Source organism: Balaenoptera acutorostrata, chromosome 3 (assembly GCF_949987535.1).
Source record: "Balaenoptera acutorostrata chromosome 3, mBalAcu1.1, whole genome shotgun sequence".
In the NCBI taxonomy this organism is placed as follows: domain Eukaryota; kingdom Metazoa; phylum Chordata; class Mammalia; order Artiodactyla; family Balaenopteridae; genus Balaenoptera; species Balaenoptera acutorostrata.
The window spans coordinates 78,503,857-78,517,845 of NC_080066.1; the positions used below are offsets into that span (position 1 = coordinate 78,503,857).

Sequence of the window (13,989 nt, forward strand, 5' to 3'; positions counted from 1 at the left end):
ATCACAAATCTCAGGGACGGGAGTCTCTCTGTGTGGCGTGAAGGTGGTGGCCATAGCATGATAGTAACACACCAAGAGGACCTAGTCATGAAACAGTGGCAAGACCTCATGGAAGGAGATTTCTCAGGTGCTGTTTTGCTGATGTCATCAAGCCCCCTGTGGAGGGTCCAGCTCAGCTTGTGAAAACAACCCTGTTCCTAGAGGATTCTTGGATGAAGAAAAATGCTCTAACCTTTTCAAAGCATCCTTGGTTGCCTTAAATTGGCCCAGAATTTTCAGGCTTGATATCATGAGGCCTCTCCTTTTTTTGGTCTGCCTGGATTTGTGCTTACATCTTGTTTCTGAGGGGCAGTGATGGAGGCTGAGACACAAGGGAACCAGGACTGTGTCCAGGGATGGGTTTTCTCCTGGGCCACTGAGAGGTAGACATCACTCACAGTGGGTAACGTGAGTGCAAACTTCTAGTTAGAAGTGGCCAGGCCCAGAGAGGCTCAGAGTATGTCCTAGGATCCCCTGGCACTGAGTAACATCCAAGGTGGGAAACCTCTGAAAGCCAATGTACCCATGTGGGCTCTGAAGGGGCACCATCATCACCAGAAATAAGCACCAGTGAGAATCCCAGGGACCCTGGGAGCCTTCCCTGACGCTTCCTTTCTCTGAGCCACAATTTGCCCTGTAAAGTGGTGATAATGACGCTTATCGCACAGGAGGGTTGCATGGATTAAGTGAAATAAATAGGCAAAGCATTTGACACACTTGAAAGTTCTTAAAAATAATAGTTACTATTATTTCATACTTCTTGGTTCTACTCAAAGCAACGTAATCATCAAATGTATGTTTTTTATTGTTAGTACTGTATCCAAAAATGGATGTGTGTCCGGCCCAGTATAAAACAGCCTTGGGACCAAAGGTCTAATGGTCATTTACTGCTTGGCTTGCTCTTACAGAATCGTGCCTTTGTCCTGCTGGTGTTTGGGAATCTTTGAATGGCTCAAGGCAACTGAGTTGCACTAGGGTTGAGGCAGGGGGCAATGTTTCATGTTTAAAGTGGATAGAACTTTGCGTTCGTATTTCTCTCTACCATTAACGGTTAAATAGCTGACACCAGATGAGGTAGCTGTGGAAGGTCTCAGGGTACCACGATGCCTCTCAATGAGCTCTCTTGACACTCAGGATATCAGTGCTGGAAGGGATACTACTGGTGAGAAATCGGAAGCGCAGGAGGTAAAGGCAGCCACCTAAGGCTGTTCGGCTAGGGTGGAGGTATTGAGAGATGTCAAAGACATCACCCAGGTTTCTTGGTATGTGAGAAAATGAAAACAAACACAACAGCAACAAAAAGGAGGCTTGCTGGCAGCCAGACCACGATGTTCCCAACTGAACATAGACAACGCCCACAAAACAGAAACAATGTGCTACGAGGACCCTTTGCGGCTACATTTGCAACAGGACAGAAAGGAGGCCACTCTGAATCCAAAAAACGTGACTAAACATTCCCTGCTTCCAACTAACAAGGAGAGACTGTTGCTCCTGTACCAATGCCAGCTCTAGCTCTGCCTGCTGGAACATTATTGATTAAATTAAGCAATAATGAGTTCACAATAATTAATCATTAAATTATTTAGATACTAGATCACTGAATGGCCCCCTCCCCCTTTGACAGAATCCCATCCAGAATTGCCCCTGCTTCCCCAACCCTTCCATAGTTTCATCTGGCACAAGCCCAAATTTTCTAAGAAGCCCCTCTCAACTCCTCGTGCAGGGATGCCCCTGGGTTTCTCTGGAGTGCGTCCTCCCTTGCTGCAGTAAGCCAAATAACCCTGACTTTCATTTGACTCCAAGTGTGTTCCTAGTGGCCTTTGGCTGGTGAACCTTTACATCTGTAAAATGGGCATAATGATACCTGCCCAGTATTCTTTATGGGGATATTATGAGAATCAAGTGATATCATGTAGGTAGGAATAAGTTTTTAAAGTTGAAATTGCTATAGGTTTATAAACTTGTGTGATGTGGAATTTGCAGAATTTGGTTCTCTTTTCAGACTTAGAAGAAGGTACTTTTTAAATGGAAGGTTCCTATTCAAGCTTCTAGTATGTGTTCCCGCCTCATTTTCATTGGTGTAAATCCCTCCTACCATTTAGTGTTAGGAATAGCAGTTAATAAGTAAATTTCAAATAGACTTGCCCATGGGCTGGAGCCCTCCTGGGAGGAAGATCTGAGTGTTTGTGGGCACCAGCCAGGTGCGGTTGCAGAGCCTGTAACTTCCGAGTGCCAGCCCTGCCTTTTCCTGCTGATAGCATCGCTTTCCATCAGGGAGTGGCTGGGGTTTCAGCCAGGCTGTGAGGGGAAGCCATCCACCAAGCAGGAAAGGCAGCCAACAGCCAAGTCCCTCCCTTTTTCAAACACCAACCTCAGTGGTGGCCCCACTGCCTCCAGGGTGAGGGCCAAACTCATTAGCATGGCCTTTGATGCCCTCACCTCTGGCCACTTCTTTTTTTGTGCCCTCCCCTGAGCTACAGCAAACGTCTCAGGGATTCCCAGTTTCATTTTCTGTTTTCAAGCCTCCAACACTGGCTCATGCTTTTCCTTCTTCTTGCTACATCCTTCCACTTCTCCTTCAAGGCTCAACTCAAATATCACTTCCCCTATAAAGCCTTCTCTGCTAACCTCTCCTGCCTCAGGGCCTTGAGATGTTTTGTACCTAATTGTGCACTTATCATACTGTGTTGAAATTATGCCTCTTCCAATCTCTGATCTACACACACACACACACACACACACACACACACACACACACACACACGGCTGTAGGGGGCCCCAGACTCGGTCAACTGGGAAGCTCCTTGATGAATGGTAGTGTGCTTTTTCATTTTTGTGTCCTTAGGAACATGTTTTCGTACAAACCATGGAGCCTGGTACACAGTAGGTGGTTAATAAATGCTATAATTTGCTGGTGTTGATCTTGTTATATTTCAGTATAAATAAGTATGTTGTTTTCACTATTTTGGTTTCTCTTGGGATAAGGAAGCTGGAACATTTGTCACTGGAAAGTTTTTCTCAGTCACAGAAAGGCCAGTCCTAGTCAACTGAGAATCACAGGCTCTGCCCAGCTCTTGGTAATGCCCAGCTCATATGAAAAGAATTTGCTGGATCCTATTTTCAGGCCTGCCAAGGCATGCTTTACTGTGTATGGTTAATTCATTTTTGCAACTAGTATTTTTCTACCAATTACAAGTAAATCTCAGCTTGGGAATTTTTTTTTTTTTCCCATTCAAGAACCACTTTCTTTTCATCATGACGATGATTTATTTTGGAGGAGTAAATTGTCACAAATATCTAGGGGTTTTATATTATTTGGGAGATGGCTACCCCTGAGGGAGGTCAATATTCAGGATCAATAGACACTGATATCTCTCCCCTTCCCCGCTCCAGGAGACTGAGAAATGAAAGCCAGGTTTGCCCTGGAAGCTTGTATTGTTTCTGAGGGAAGAGCCTTAAGCCTGAAAATCAGGAGACCTGGGTTCAAGTCAAGTTAATGTTTTGCCATTAACTGTCTATTTTTGTTTTTCTAGTGGTTCTCAAGGTGTACTCCCCGCACTTGAAGCAGCACTTGGGAACTTTAGAAATGCAAATTCCTGGATCTACCCCAGGTCCACTGAGTTAGAAACTTGCAGATGGGACCCAGAAATCTGATTTTAATAAGATTTATTTACTTAACAAATTTAATAGAATTTATTTATTTTATAAATAAATGAGATTTAACAAAATCTTATTTTAATAAGTTTCTCATACACACTAAAGTTCGAGAACCTCTGACTCGTCAAATCCCTTTGTTTTATCATTTTGATGTGAATTTTTAAATTATTCAAATCATAAAGCAAAACACTACATACACAGTACAACATTACATAAAATTCGGAAGAGACAAAAATTTAGATATAAACTCAACTGGAGTCTGAACACATTTGTACATTTTCTTCTAGTAGTTTTTTTTCTCACATATACGTTTTCATGGAGTTGTAATCACAAGACACACACAGTTAGGTATACTACATTTGTCCCACTTAGCCTTGGGATGAAAATACTATTCAGTGTTGTCACCTTTATATCGTCATAAGAACTATTTTAATGCCACAACATGCCATCTAAAAGCTGTTAAAATCTACTTCACCAGGCCCCTGAAGGTGAACGTGTATATATGGAGGAGAAAATGCTGGGGACAGACAAAGAGGCCTCCCCTTCAATGCACTTGATCTTCTCTTCTTCCTACCCCTCCCCTCAAATCCCACGGTGGAAATATAGAAACTATGAGTGTTTCTGGAAATAAGAGTCATAAGCAGAGAGGAGAGTGACGTTAACCAAGTCATGAGTTTTCCAGAGTCATCCAGAAACTTGGTTTTTCCCATACCTGAATCCTCTCCTGAAACCCTGAAGCAGCTAAGGCGTCACTGCGCTACCTTGTGGCAATGTCTATGAATTACACTTTCTCTTGAGAAGCATAGCTGCACCCTGAATCTTCCAGTGTGGGAACGACTCGAGTTTGTCTCCTTGCCCCAAGCTGGGTGCCTGATTGTCAGCAGCTGGGTGCACCTGCTGTCTACCTTAACATAGCAACCCCACTCCCTGCAGGACTGGCTGGGCTATGACCCATTTTTCTAGTTTTCACCTTGGGGCTGCAGTCTGGCCATGATCCTCAGCTTGTTTGGCAGGGGTCCAGATGTTTTGCCTGCTCCTGGCCAGCCCCCTTCTCTAGTGGGCTGGACTCTGATCCCTGGCTGACAGGGCCCCACTCTAAAATGAACACTCTCCTGGGAACCAGTGTACGGTCACCCTTCTGGCTATGAGAATTGCTGGGCCCCATGGATGTCAGGCGCCACCCCAGGTTGAGGTCAAGGTGGTCACATCCCCTTGGAGAATGTAAATGGGACTGCTCAGCCGTGTCTTGTGGACCAGACCTAAAATCGGGCAAGCCTTTGGCCCAGCCCTGCCTCTCCTTCCCTTCTCCCTGCTGACTCGCCTGCGAGGACGCAGCATGCCTTGTAGCATTGTGGCAGCTGGTGTGGAAAACAGGGCGGTGAGAATGTGGTGGTGGGGATCTTGCTCACCTGGCCCACAATTAAATATGGGTTCAGGTCCTGGGTCCCTTGTGAAAGGCAAGCAGCGTGGGAGATAGGCTGCTGTCCTCTCACCTCAGGCTTGTCCTCTCTGGGTACGATGCCCTCAGGAGGGCTCCAGAATGGCTCAGCCATAGGGCCAGGAAGTATGGCAGTGGGTGGGAGGGTCTCTAGCAGAGAGCATGTAGAATTTCACAAGAATTCTGGGGCTGGCTTTCTGCTGATTCTGCTTTCATGTACTTGCCCAGGTGAATGAGTTCCATCTCTGGATATTACCTCAGGTATTACTCATGAACCACCTTCCCTGCAGTTGTGAAGGCCTGTTAGGAATTTTCAGGTCCCGCTGGGGCTGTAATTCTGGGCTTGGCTGAGCCCATGAGGATGGTGGGAGGTGGCCTCTCTAGGGACAACAAATCCAGGACCAATCTAATTGCAGCTTACCAGGTTTTTAAAAAAAACTTTTTTTTTCTTTTACATTTAAACACGTAAAACACATACACACACATTCTCCCTCTCTCTCTCTCTCTCTCTCTCTCTCTGTCTCTCTCTCTCCACGGCCTTAATACTCTTTATAGATCTTTACATATATTTCAAATCCCTAGCAATATACATGTATGCAGTTTTATCATAGTTGTGATTCAATATGTAGGTTATTTAGTCCTCTTTTTCTCCCCCACTTTATTGCCTATAAAATTTCCTCATACTGATTTTTTAAAAGCTACAAGACCAGTTTTTATGTAACCTTTTGGAGGTCACAGTTCCCTTTGATAATTTGCCAGAAGTTATGACTTCTCTCCTACCCTCAAATGCACATTCATACAGCCTTGGGTACCATCCTAAGAGGCATCCAGTCTCTCTGAAACCCATCACTGGGCTAGGTTAAGAACACTTGTATTGTACTATGAGTGCCTCAGGGTCAGCATTAAGCCTTTTATTTCTGAATCTCATCATTATTGTTCCCAAAAGTTCCTAGAACTTCTAGTAGTAGGTATTCAAAACAATGCTTGTTTAAAGGAGGACTTAGTAATACCTGGACCCTCCATCCTTGATGTTTATTGTTGGGTATTCAAGTTGTTTTCAGTTTATTGCAGTTGTGATGCAGTATTGCTATCAACTCCTTCCTATTTTTTTTTTTCTTCTCCTTCCTGGAAGGCCTGTTTTTGGAAGGTGTTTGGACTTGGAAAACAAGTGTACTTTATTGGCTCTGTGCCTTTGCTTATGCACAAGGAAAGTCTCCTTCACTTTTGTCCAGATTTCATCCTGCAAGACTTGGCTCAAAGGCTGCTTCCTCCCAGAAGCCTTCCCTCTACGTACTGGGAAGTAAACTCTTCTCCATCTCCACCTGCACCTTGTCTTAGTCAACTCAGGCTGTTGTAACAAATTACAATAGACTGGGTGGCTTGTAACCAAGAGAAATTTTTCTCACAGTTCTGGAGGCTGGAAGTCTGAGATCAGGGTGCTAGCATGTTGGGGTTCTGGTGAAAACCCTCTTCAAGGTTTCCTCACATGGTGAACAGAGAGTGAGTAAGCTCTTTGGGGTCCCTTTTATAAAGACACTAATCCCATTCACGAGGGCTCCACCCTCATGACTGAATCACCACCCAAAGTCCCCACCTCCTAAGATGCCATGCTATTGAGGGTTAGGATTTCAACATATGAATTTTGGGGGGACACAAGCACTCCATTGCACCCCTCTCCAGTGGTACTCAGCATATTTTATGGTTTAGTTGAAAAAATTTTATATATACATCTTATCTCCTTTATTAGACTCAGTGGTATACCTCATATATTTGAAACCCAGAGCAGATCATTTTAATACCACTTTGCTCTATAAGACAAAGCTATTTTCAGTTATATGCATGCAAAAATCAGTAATAATCACTATTTTCTTGATTTGTTATTTAGTTTTAAAGCAATGAACAATTTAAAAAAGAAGAATGTATTTCCACTTTAAAGATACGCAAGTGTATTAAAGATACTTCCTGGAAGAACCAAAATTTTTACTTACCAAACAAAATATTACACTTCACAATTCACTGTAAAAGCTGTTTTACTGTTTTACATTTTAAACACAAAACTCTAAGTGGTCACACAGGATAGGAGAATTGAAGTTCTCGGGTTCTGTATCTTTGTCTTTATAATCACTACGGTATCATTTTTAATTTCAAATCTGCGGTTCAAATGCAAGAACAGGCAGTAAGTACCACGGGATTTGGAGACGTGAGATCACCTAAGTGAGATGGGAGGATTCTGAACCATTAGACACTTGCAATGAGCACATGTCACAGTCCATGAGAATCAGGGGCCAACTGCAAAACTGGGAGGTCTCTAAATTGACCATCGACAGAGAACATTTATTCAACGAGAAGTCATATAAAACTGTGATTATCTGAAGTTTACATATACATTAATAAAACTCAACAGTAACCACAGCAGTTGTTTACAAATTTGACCAAAAAACTATTTTGAGGGGGAGGGGCTTTAGTTTTATCACTGGCATTATATAGAATTGTGATGATGAAAGGAAGACCAACTTTTAGTAAGTTCTATTATTATTTTGCATTCTCTATGGATGATGGCCCCCTTATTGCTGCTGGCAATGCAGGCAGCTCCCATCTCCCTACCCTTGGTCCACCTGATTCAACAGTAAGCTCACGGAGAGCAGGGGCTACTGTGCAGTCTACAGTTGTACAGTGTCTGCTGCACAAACACAGCAGTTCTGAGTGTGGGCCTTGGCAGGACCTCTGAGGATGTCCTCTCTTTTCCTATATGTGAGTCCAGTTTTCTTCATGTACTCTGGACAAAGCAACATATCACAACAGATTCAATACAGAAACAGATGAAAAAATCCAGCTGCTTCTATTAAACCAGACATTACAAAATTAGCAAAATTTCTTTGTGAACCAATGTCACTCTTCTGGCTCACTTTTTTTGTTGTTGTTTGGAAAATACAAGTTATTCCTCATAATATCATGTTACATATGTTAGCATGTGATGACTTTGTTGTTATTTTTAAAAGCATTAAAATTTTAAAAAAATTTCTCAGTTTTAGTCTCTAATATGGCAAATATTGATACCTGTGTTCCACATAAAAAAGAGCTCTTTGGGGGATCTCCCTGGTGGTCCAGTGGGTAACACTCCACGTTCCCAATGCAGGGGGCCTGGGTCCGATCCCTGGTCAGGGAACTAGATCCCACATGCATGCTGCAACTAAGAGTTCTCATGCCCAACTAAGAAGCCCGCGTGCTGCAACAAAGATCCCGCGTGCCTCAACTAAGACCTGGTGCAGCCAAAATAAATAAGTAAAATAAATAATATTAAAAAGAAAAGAGCTCTTTGGAATTCTGAATAATTTTGGAGAATGTAATGGTGTCCTGGGACCAGGAAATTTGAGAAATGTTGTATTAAAAGCACTGCCTTATATATGGCAGATGCCTCTGCACACTTCCTTGTTAAATGAATGAGTGACTGATGGCTGGGCTTCAGTTGTTTCTAGGATGTGGACTCTGTGGCTGGAATTGCAGGGAGGGGGCAGGCACCTTCGGCAGCGGTCGTGGATACTACTGGAAGGTGGGGCTGCCAGGGTCTAGGAGTAGCAGCTACCATTTAAGCAGTATTGATCCTCCTGGCCACACCAGTGGGGCAGGCTGGGCCTCAGGCAGGGAGGTCTGGGGATGAGAACGATGGTAGCTCTGTGTCCTGGGGTCTTCAGGAGGCTCACCATATCTTGTTTCCCTTGGTGCTGGTAGGCAGGAATTATTCAAACAGTCCTCTCCTGTGAGAGGAACCGAGCAGAATGGATTTCTAGGGCTCTCTGGCTGTTAAACCACTGGGTGTGAGCACAACGGCCAGAAACCTGTAGCCTTAGGCAGACAGATCAACCTCTAGGCGCCTCTCGTGGCTCTGCCCTGAGCAACCGTGGGACCTCCAGCAAGTCACTTTTCCACTGGCTGACTCAACCACAAGGTGAGAGTGGGATAAAATGTTTGCACAGTGTCTGGCATATACAGGGTACACAATACATTAGTCGGTCCATTAGCAATGTCATTAATAATAATAAAAAGAAGTAAGCTGGGAGGGTTGGGGTTAAGGAGGAAGGGTCCTATGGGAGTTCCTCCTGGCCCCTGACTAGTGACAGTTGAAGCTTGGTACAGACCAAGTGTTCTCCACCTTGGCACTATTGACACTTTGTCCTGAATAATTCACTGCTGTGGGGCTGTTCTGTCCATTGTAGGATGTTTAGCAGCGTCCCTGGCTTCTACCCCCTATATGCCAATAGCACTCTCTCCCCAGTTGTAGCAACCAAAATCTCCTCTGGGGGGGCAGTTTGGAAAACTATCCTACAAGGTATAGATACTCAACCTTTTAGGGCTCTACTGTGGGATGCTTGCCTCCCTGCAATGCCCCAGGCAGATGTCCCACCAGCCTCATGCACACAGATCTGGCTCACTCCCTGCAGAAGAAATTCTGCCAAGACATTCTGATCTCAAAGGAACAAGAGCCCTCCTGACTCCGATCCTTTCCCTTGAAGAACCTTCCTGCTAATAGTGGCCATTTCCCTCAGCTTTTGGACAAACCAGGACCCTGGGAAAGCAGTAGCACAGGATTTGTTGAGGGAAATGTGGACGATACTCAGCAACCCCCGGGGAGGGCATCCTGCCTTTTATCCTTCACCTTGGCTCTAATGGCTTCCAACCCCCAAGTCTCCACTGAAACATCGACTGCACCAATCAGTAGCAGAATGGATAAACCAAGGGTGGTATATTCATACGACGAATGCTACAGTGACCAGAATGATGAGTCACACCTCATGCAACTGCATGGTTGAATCTCACCAACATAATGTTTAGCGAAAGAAGCCAGAAGCAAAAGAGCATATACTTTATGTGTCCATTATCGAAAAGCTCCCCCCAAAAGCAAAATAATCTATGTTAAGGCTCAAGAGGTGTGCAAGGGAGGCTTCTGGGATGCTGGCTCAGATTGTGAAAATTCATTGAGCACTTACGATACAGGCACTTTTTTAGATATATGTTATACTTCAGTAAAAAATTAACAAAAACAACATTCTGGGCCAAAGGGCAGGAAAGGCCCTTCACCAATATCCCTGTGAACACGGAATAAAAATCATCAGCAATTCTGCCTGTATGGCTCTAAATTATTATCATCACTTTTGGACTCAGCTTGATAAATGAGATGATGTATGCAAAATAATTAACCTTGTGGTTGACACACAAATTGCTCAGTGAATGGTAATAATTAATACTGCTAATAAGTTATTAACTGACCTAGTATACAAAATCATAATTAAATATAAAGAACAGCCTTTTTTCTTAAAGGAGAAAAAAAATGTTCTGGAATTTTCACGCAATCTTTGGGTAGTAAGTTCCTAATTCTTTTTGGAGCTCCCTCCAAGCAGAGTCTTTGAGGAAAGAAAAATCTAAGCCTCTACCTTAGAGTTTCTAGGTCCTGACCAGTAACCAGCACAAAAACAAAGTCCCAAAGGCCAGTCTCATTTGCCCAAAGTGTTCAGTTCACTTCATATCCATCATCTATTGATCCAATGCACTGTTTAGCCAGGAACCTGGAATCCACCTACCTGATCAAGCATTTGGATCTCTTTGGGTATCAACCTAGTGTGTGAATTTACAGACCAAACAGGTGTGACTGCTGTTGAATTCCTCAGTCTCAGAGTAAAACTTTGGCAGAAAAAGTGAAGTCTAGAAAATGTGCAATGATAGCTCTGTTTTCAACCTGACTGGAAAGAGGATTCTACAAATTCCTCTCTTCTGAGAGAGCCAGCAATTAGACAACCCTCAGCAAGATGAAGCATTTCATTGCAAGCTGTTCTCCTCAACTGCAGATTAGATGCCAAATTAACTCTCAGGAAGATCTGAAACTCTTTCAGATTATTTGCCACCAAAGAAGTCTTAGCCTGACTATTTCTGAACAGGATACGCGAGAGACTTCATTGCTAGTTGCAAGCGCTTTGAGAAGACTTCTACTCCCAGAGTGGCTTCCTAAACTTTCAGTCTTGCCTACAAACAGCTACACGTCCCTGTGACCTTCGATGCCACTAACAGAACACCTGGTATGCTGTGAAGCAAGCTCTGTTCTACATAGCTAAGAACACTTGGATTCATTGTGACGTACATTTAAAAAAGAAAATCCATGCCCATTTCCGGAGAAAAGGCAGGCTCTTACCTAGTCCCAGGCTTTGTCCATGGGTACTTGATTGGATAAAGATGCAGAAAACCAAGAAAATAGAGACACACAGGGAATTTTCCATTTCTCCTGTCTCACCCGGGGACCGAGGTCTTCTTGCTAATTTCTGAAGCTAAAGAGAGCAGATTGCCTATTGATACTTTGTTAGAGAAGACTGTCCATTAATAATTAACCTTTTAAGCATGTTTTCTAGTGTTCAGACACTTTCCTTCCTACACTGAACCCAAATCTAACTCTATCTCATACAAAAAAAGGTTGATTTACAAAAATATTTTTTATTCTGCTACATTTTGAAAATAAAATATCTTGTCATGTACTCTTACCTTCTTGGGCCAAGATCACAGTTCTAAATTAATCAATTTAAAGTTAATGTGTTGTGTTTGGAAGTTCTGTCAAAGGTCAGGAGTAGGTGACTTCCACATGGTTGCCTAAGTCTCTCTCTGGCAGCATGCAAAGGGGAGGCAGGCTCCTGGCTGTGGTATTTCAAATTGCAGGCTAAACCCAAAGAGAAAGGAAAGGACTCTGCTATGTGGAGAGCCCCCAGGTGGTCTGTTTTCTGTTGAGTTTAGCAAAATTGCTGGTGTCTGTGGTCAAAGAGTGATGGGCAACATTTCTATAGCTGAAAGGGGCAGAAAACCTCTATCCTCAGTCTAAGAAGGAGCTGATGGAGGAGCAAAGATGCAGAACTGGATGCCTTTGCTGGGGGCCCCATTGAAAGATGGCCCTAGAGTAAACACACTCTTTCCTCCTCTGTGTTAATGGATGCTCTAACTGGGTAGAGGACTGAGAAGTAAGGCCACTTGGCAAAACCAGACGGGAAATTCAGGTGTGGCTCTTGTAATATTCCTTGGGTTTCTAGTTTTATTTAAACTTTATTCATTTTTCAAACTTTTAAAAAATATCTATTATATTCCAGGCACTGTTCTAGGTACTTGAGATATGCAAGTGAAGAGAACAGATGAAGATTCCAGTCCTTGTGGAGCTTATGTACCACAAGGAGATGGGAGGAGTCAGATAATAGGTAATAGACATAATAAATAAGAGATTTATGTAGACTGGTAGAATGTAATCAGAGCTATGGAAAAAGGAAAAGTATGGCTGAGTTAAGGGGGTCGGGGAAGGTAGTGATTTTAAATAGAATGGTCAAGGTGAGCCTTGTTGGGAAGCTGAACTTTGAGCAAAGGGTTTGAGGGAGTTGCCCCTGTGGACATGCTGAGGAGAGCATCAGGTAGCCAGAACAGCCAGTGCAGCCAGTGCAAAGGCCCTGAGGTAGGAGCATGCCTGGAATGTTCCAGGAACAGCAAGGAGGCCAGTGATTAGGGAGACATTATTATAAGGACTTTCGCTTTTATACTACGAGACATGGGGAACCATTCTGAGCAGAAAAGTGATATGATTTGTATAATATTTGTAAAAGATCATTTTAGTTTGCAAGACTAGCAGCAGATTATTAGCAAACAAGGGTGCAAGTGGGTAGATCTGCTAAGAGGCTATTACAGTGATCCAGCAAGAGGTGATGGTGCCTCAGTTCAGCACAGTAACAGTGGAATTGGGGACTGATGGATGGGTGGTGGATATATTTTGAAGGTAGATACAATAGGATTTCCTGACTACTGGGATGTAGAGAAAGAGAGGAGTTGAAGATGACTTCAAGGATTTTGGCTTGAGCAAGTGGGACAATGGTGTTGATATCAGCTGAGATGGGAAAGGATGTGAGTGGAGCAGGTTTGGTGATGGAAAATCAAAAATTCAGTTTTGCCCAGGTGGAGTCTGAGATGCTTCTTAGACATCCAAGTGGAAATGTTGGGTAGGCAGTTAGATAACTTGGTGATCATTGCCCGGATGAAACGAACTGATAGGACCTTCTGAAACCACCGGCAGTTTGGACAGATTGATCCTAGGCCAAGGCTTAACTCTGCGTTGTCTTGTGGCTGCACCAGCTTCCAGAGGACTACAGCTTAGAGACCATCTAGTCAAATGCATGATTTCTGAGTGGAGGTTTCTGTGCTGGCTTCTTGACTGGCTCTATCCTACCTGCATAGTTAAGCAGGATCTGAAGGTTCCATTTTACTTCTTATTTCCCAGAAAGTTGGAACCTAAAACCAGCTGACTATCTACCTGGCTCCTCTCCCCTGGGCCCACCTCATCTCTTATCCTCTGGGTACTGCCAGGTACCAACTCCACCCCCGGCCTCACTCTACAGATTAACTCACCAAGAAACCAGTGAATCCAAGCGCCTCTGGGATCCTGGGTCTATTATCAACTAGCTGCGCAAAATGTTACTTAACCTTAATGAGTTCCATCTCCTCACCTGTAAAATAAGAGAACATGGGCTGGAGATAATACTTTGAGGTATCAACAATATATTTCGCCCAACCTCTCCCTCACCCTCTCCCTTCCACTTAAGGAGAGTAGAAAGAAGACTATAAACCTTTTGTCTTCCTGAAATTTAGGACCTAGGGTAAGTGAATTCTAACCAACAATGCCAAGCAAAAGGCTAAAAATGTTTCAAAGGGATGTGAAGGGAGAAAGAGTACCCCTACCATCCCATCACTAGAAAAAGAGTCTCTTGGGCTTTGTAAGTGGGTGGGGGGAGAGGGAGATTTGTCTATGAGGGCAGAGGGGACAGTCCCTTGCTTCCAGAAAGTGGTAA

At 43.7% G+C, this 13,989-nt stretch overlaps 1 protein-coding gene across 2 annotated transcripts in view; it reads right to left on the bottom strand.

Annotated features, from left to right (window-relative positions):
• LIPC (lipase C, hepatic type) overlaps positions 1–13,989 on the bottom strand; it is a 174,770-nt gene that overhangs the window by 143,047 nt on the left and 17,734 nt on the right. Inside the window, exons 2-3 of one of the 2 annotated variants that reach the window (XM_057544382.1) lie at positions 13,550–13,647; positions 11,316–11,448 (exon numbers count right to left, since the gene is read on the bottom strand). In XM_057544382.1, the coding sequence (XP_057400365.1) occupies positions 11,316–11,400 (85 nt within the window). In that variant the 5' untranslated portion in view covers positions 11,401–11,448; positions 13,550–13,647. The remainder of the gene's footprint in view (positions 1–11,315; positions 11,449–13,549; positions 13,648–13,989) is intronic. The other variant, XM_007165943.2, reaches the window with a different exon arrangement.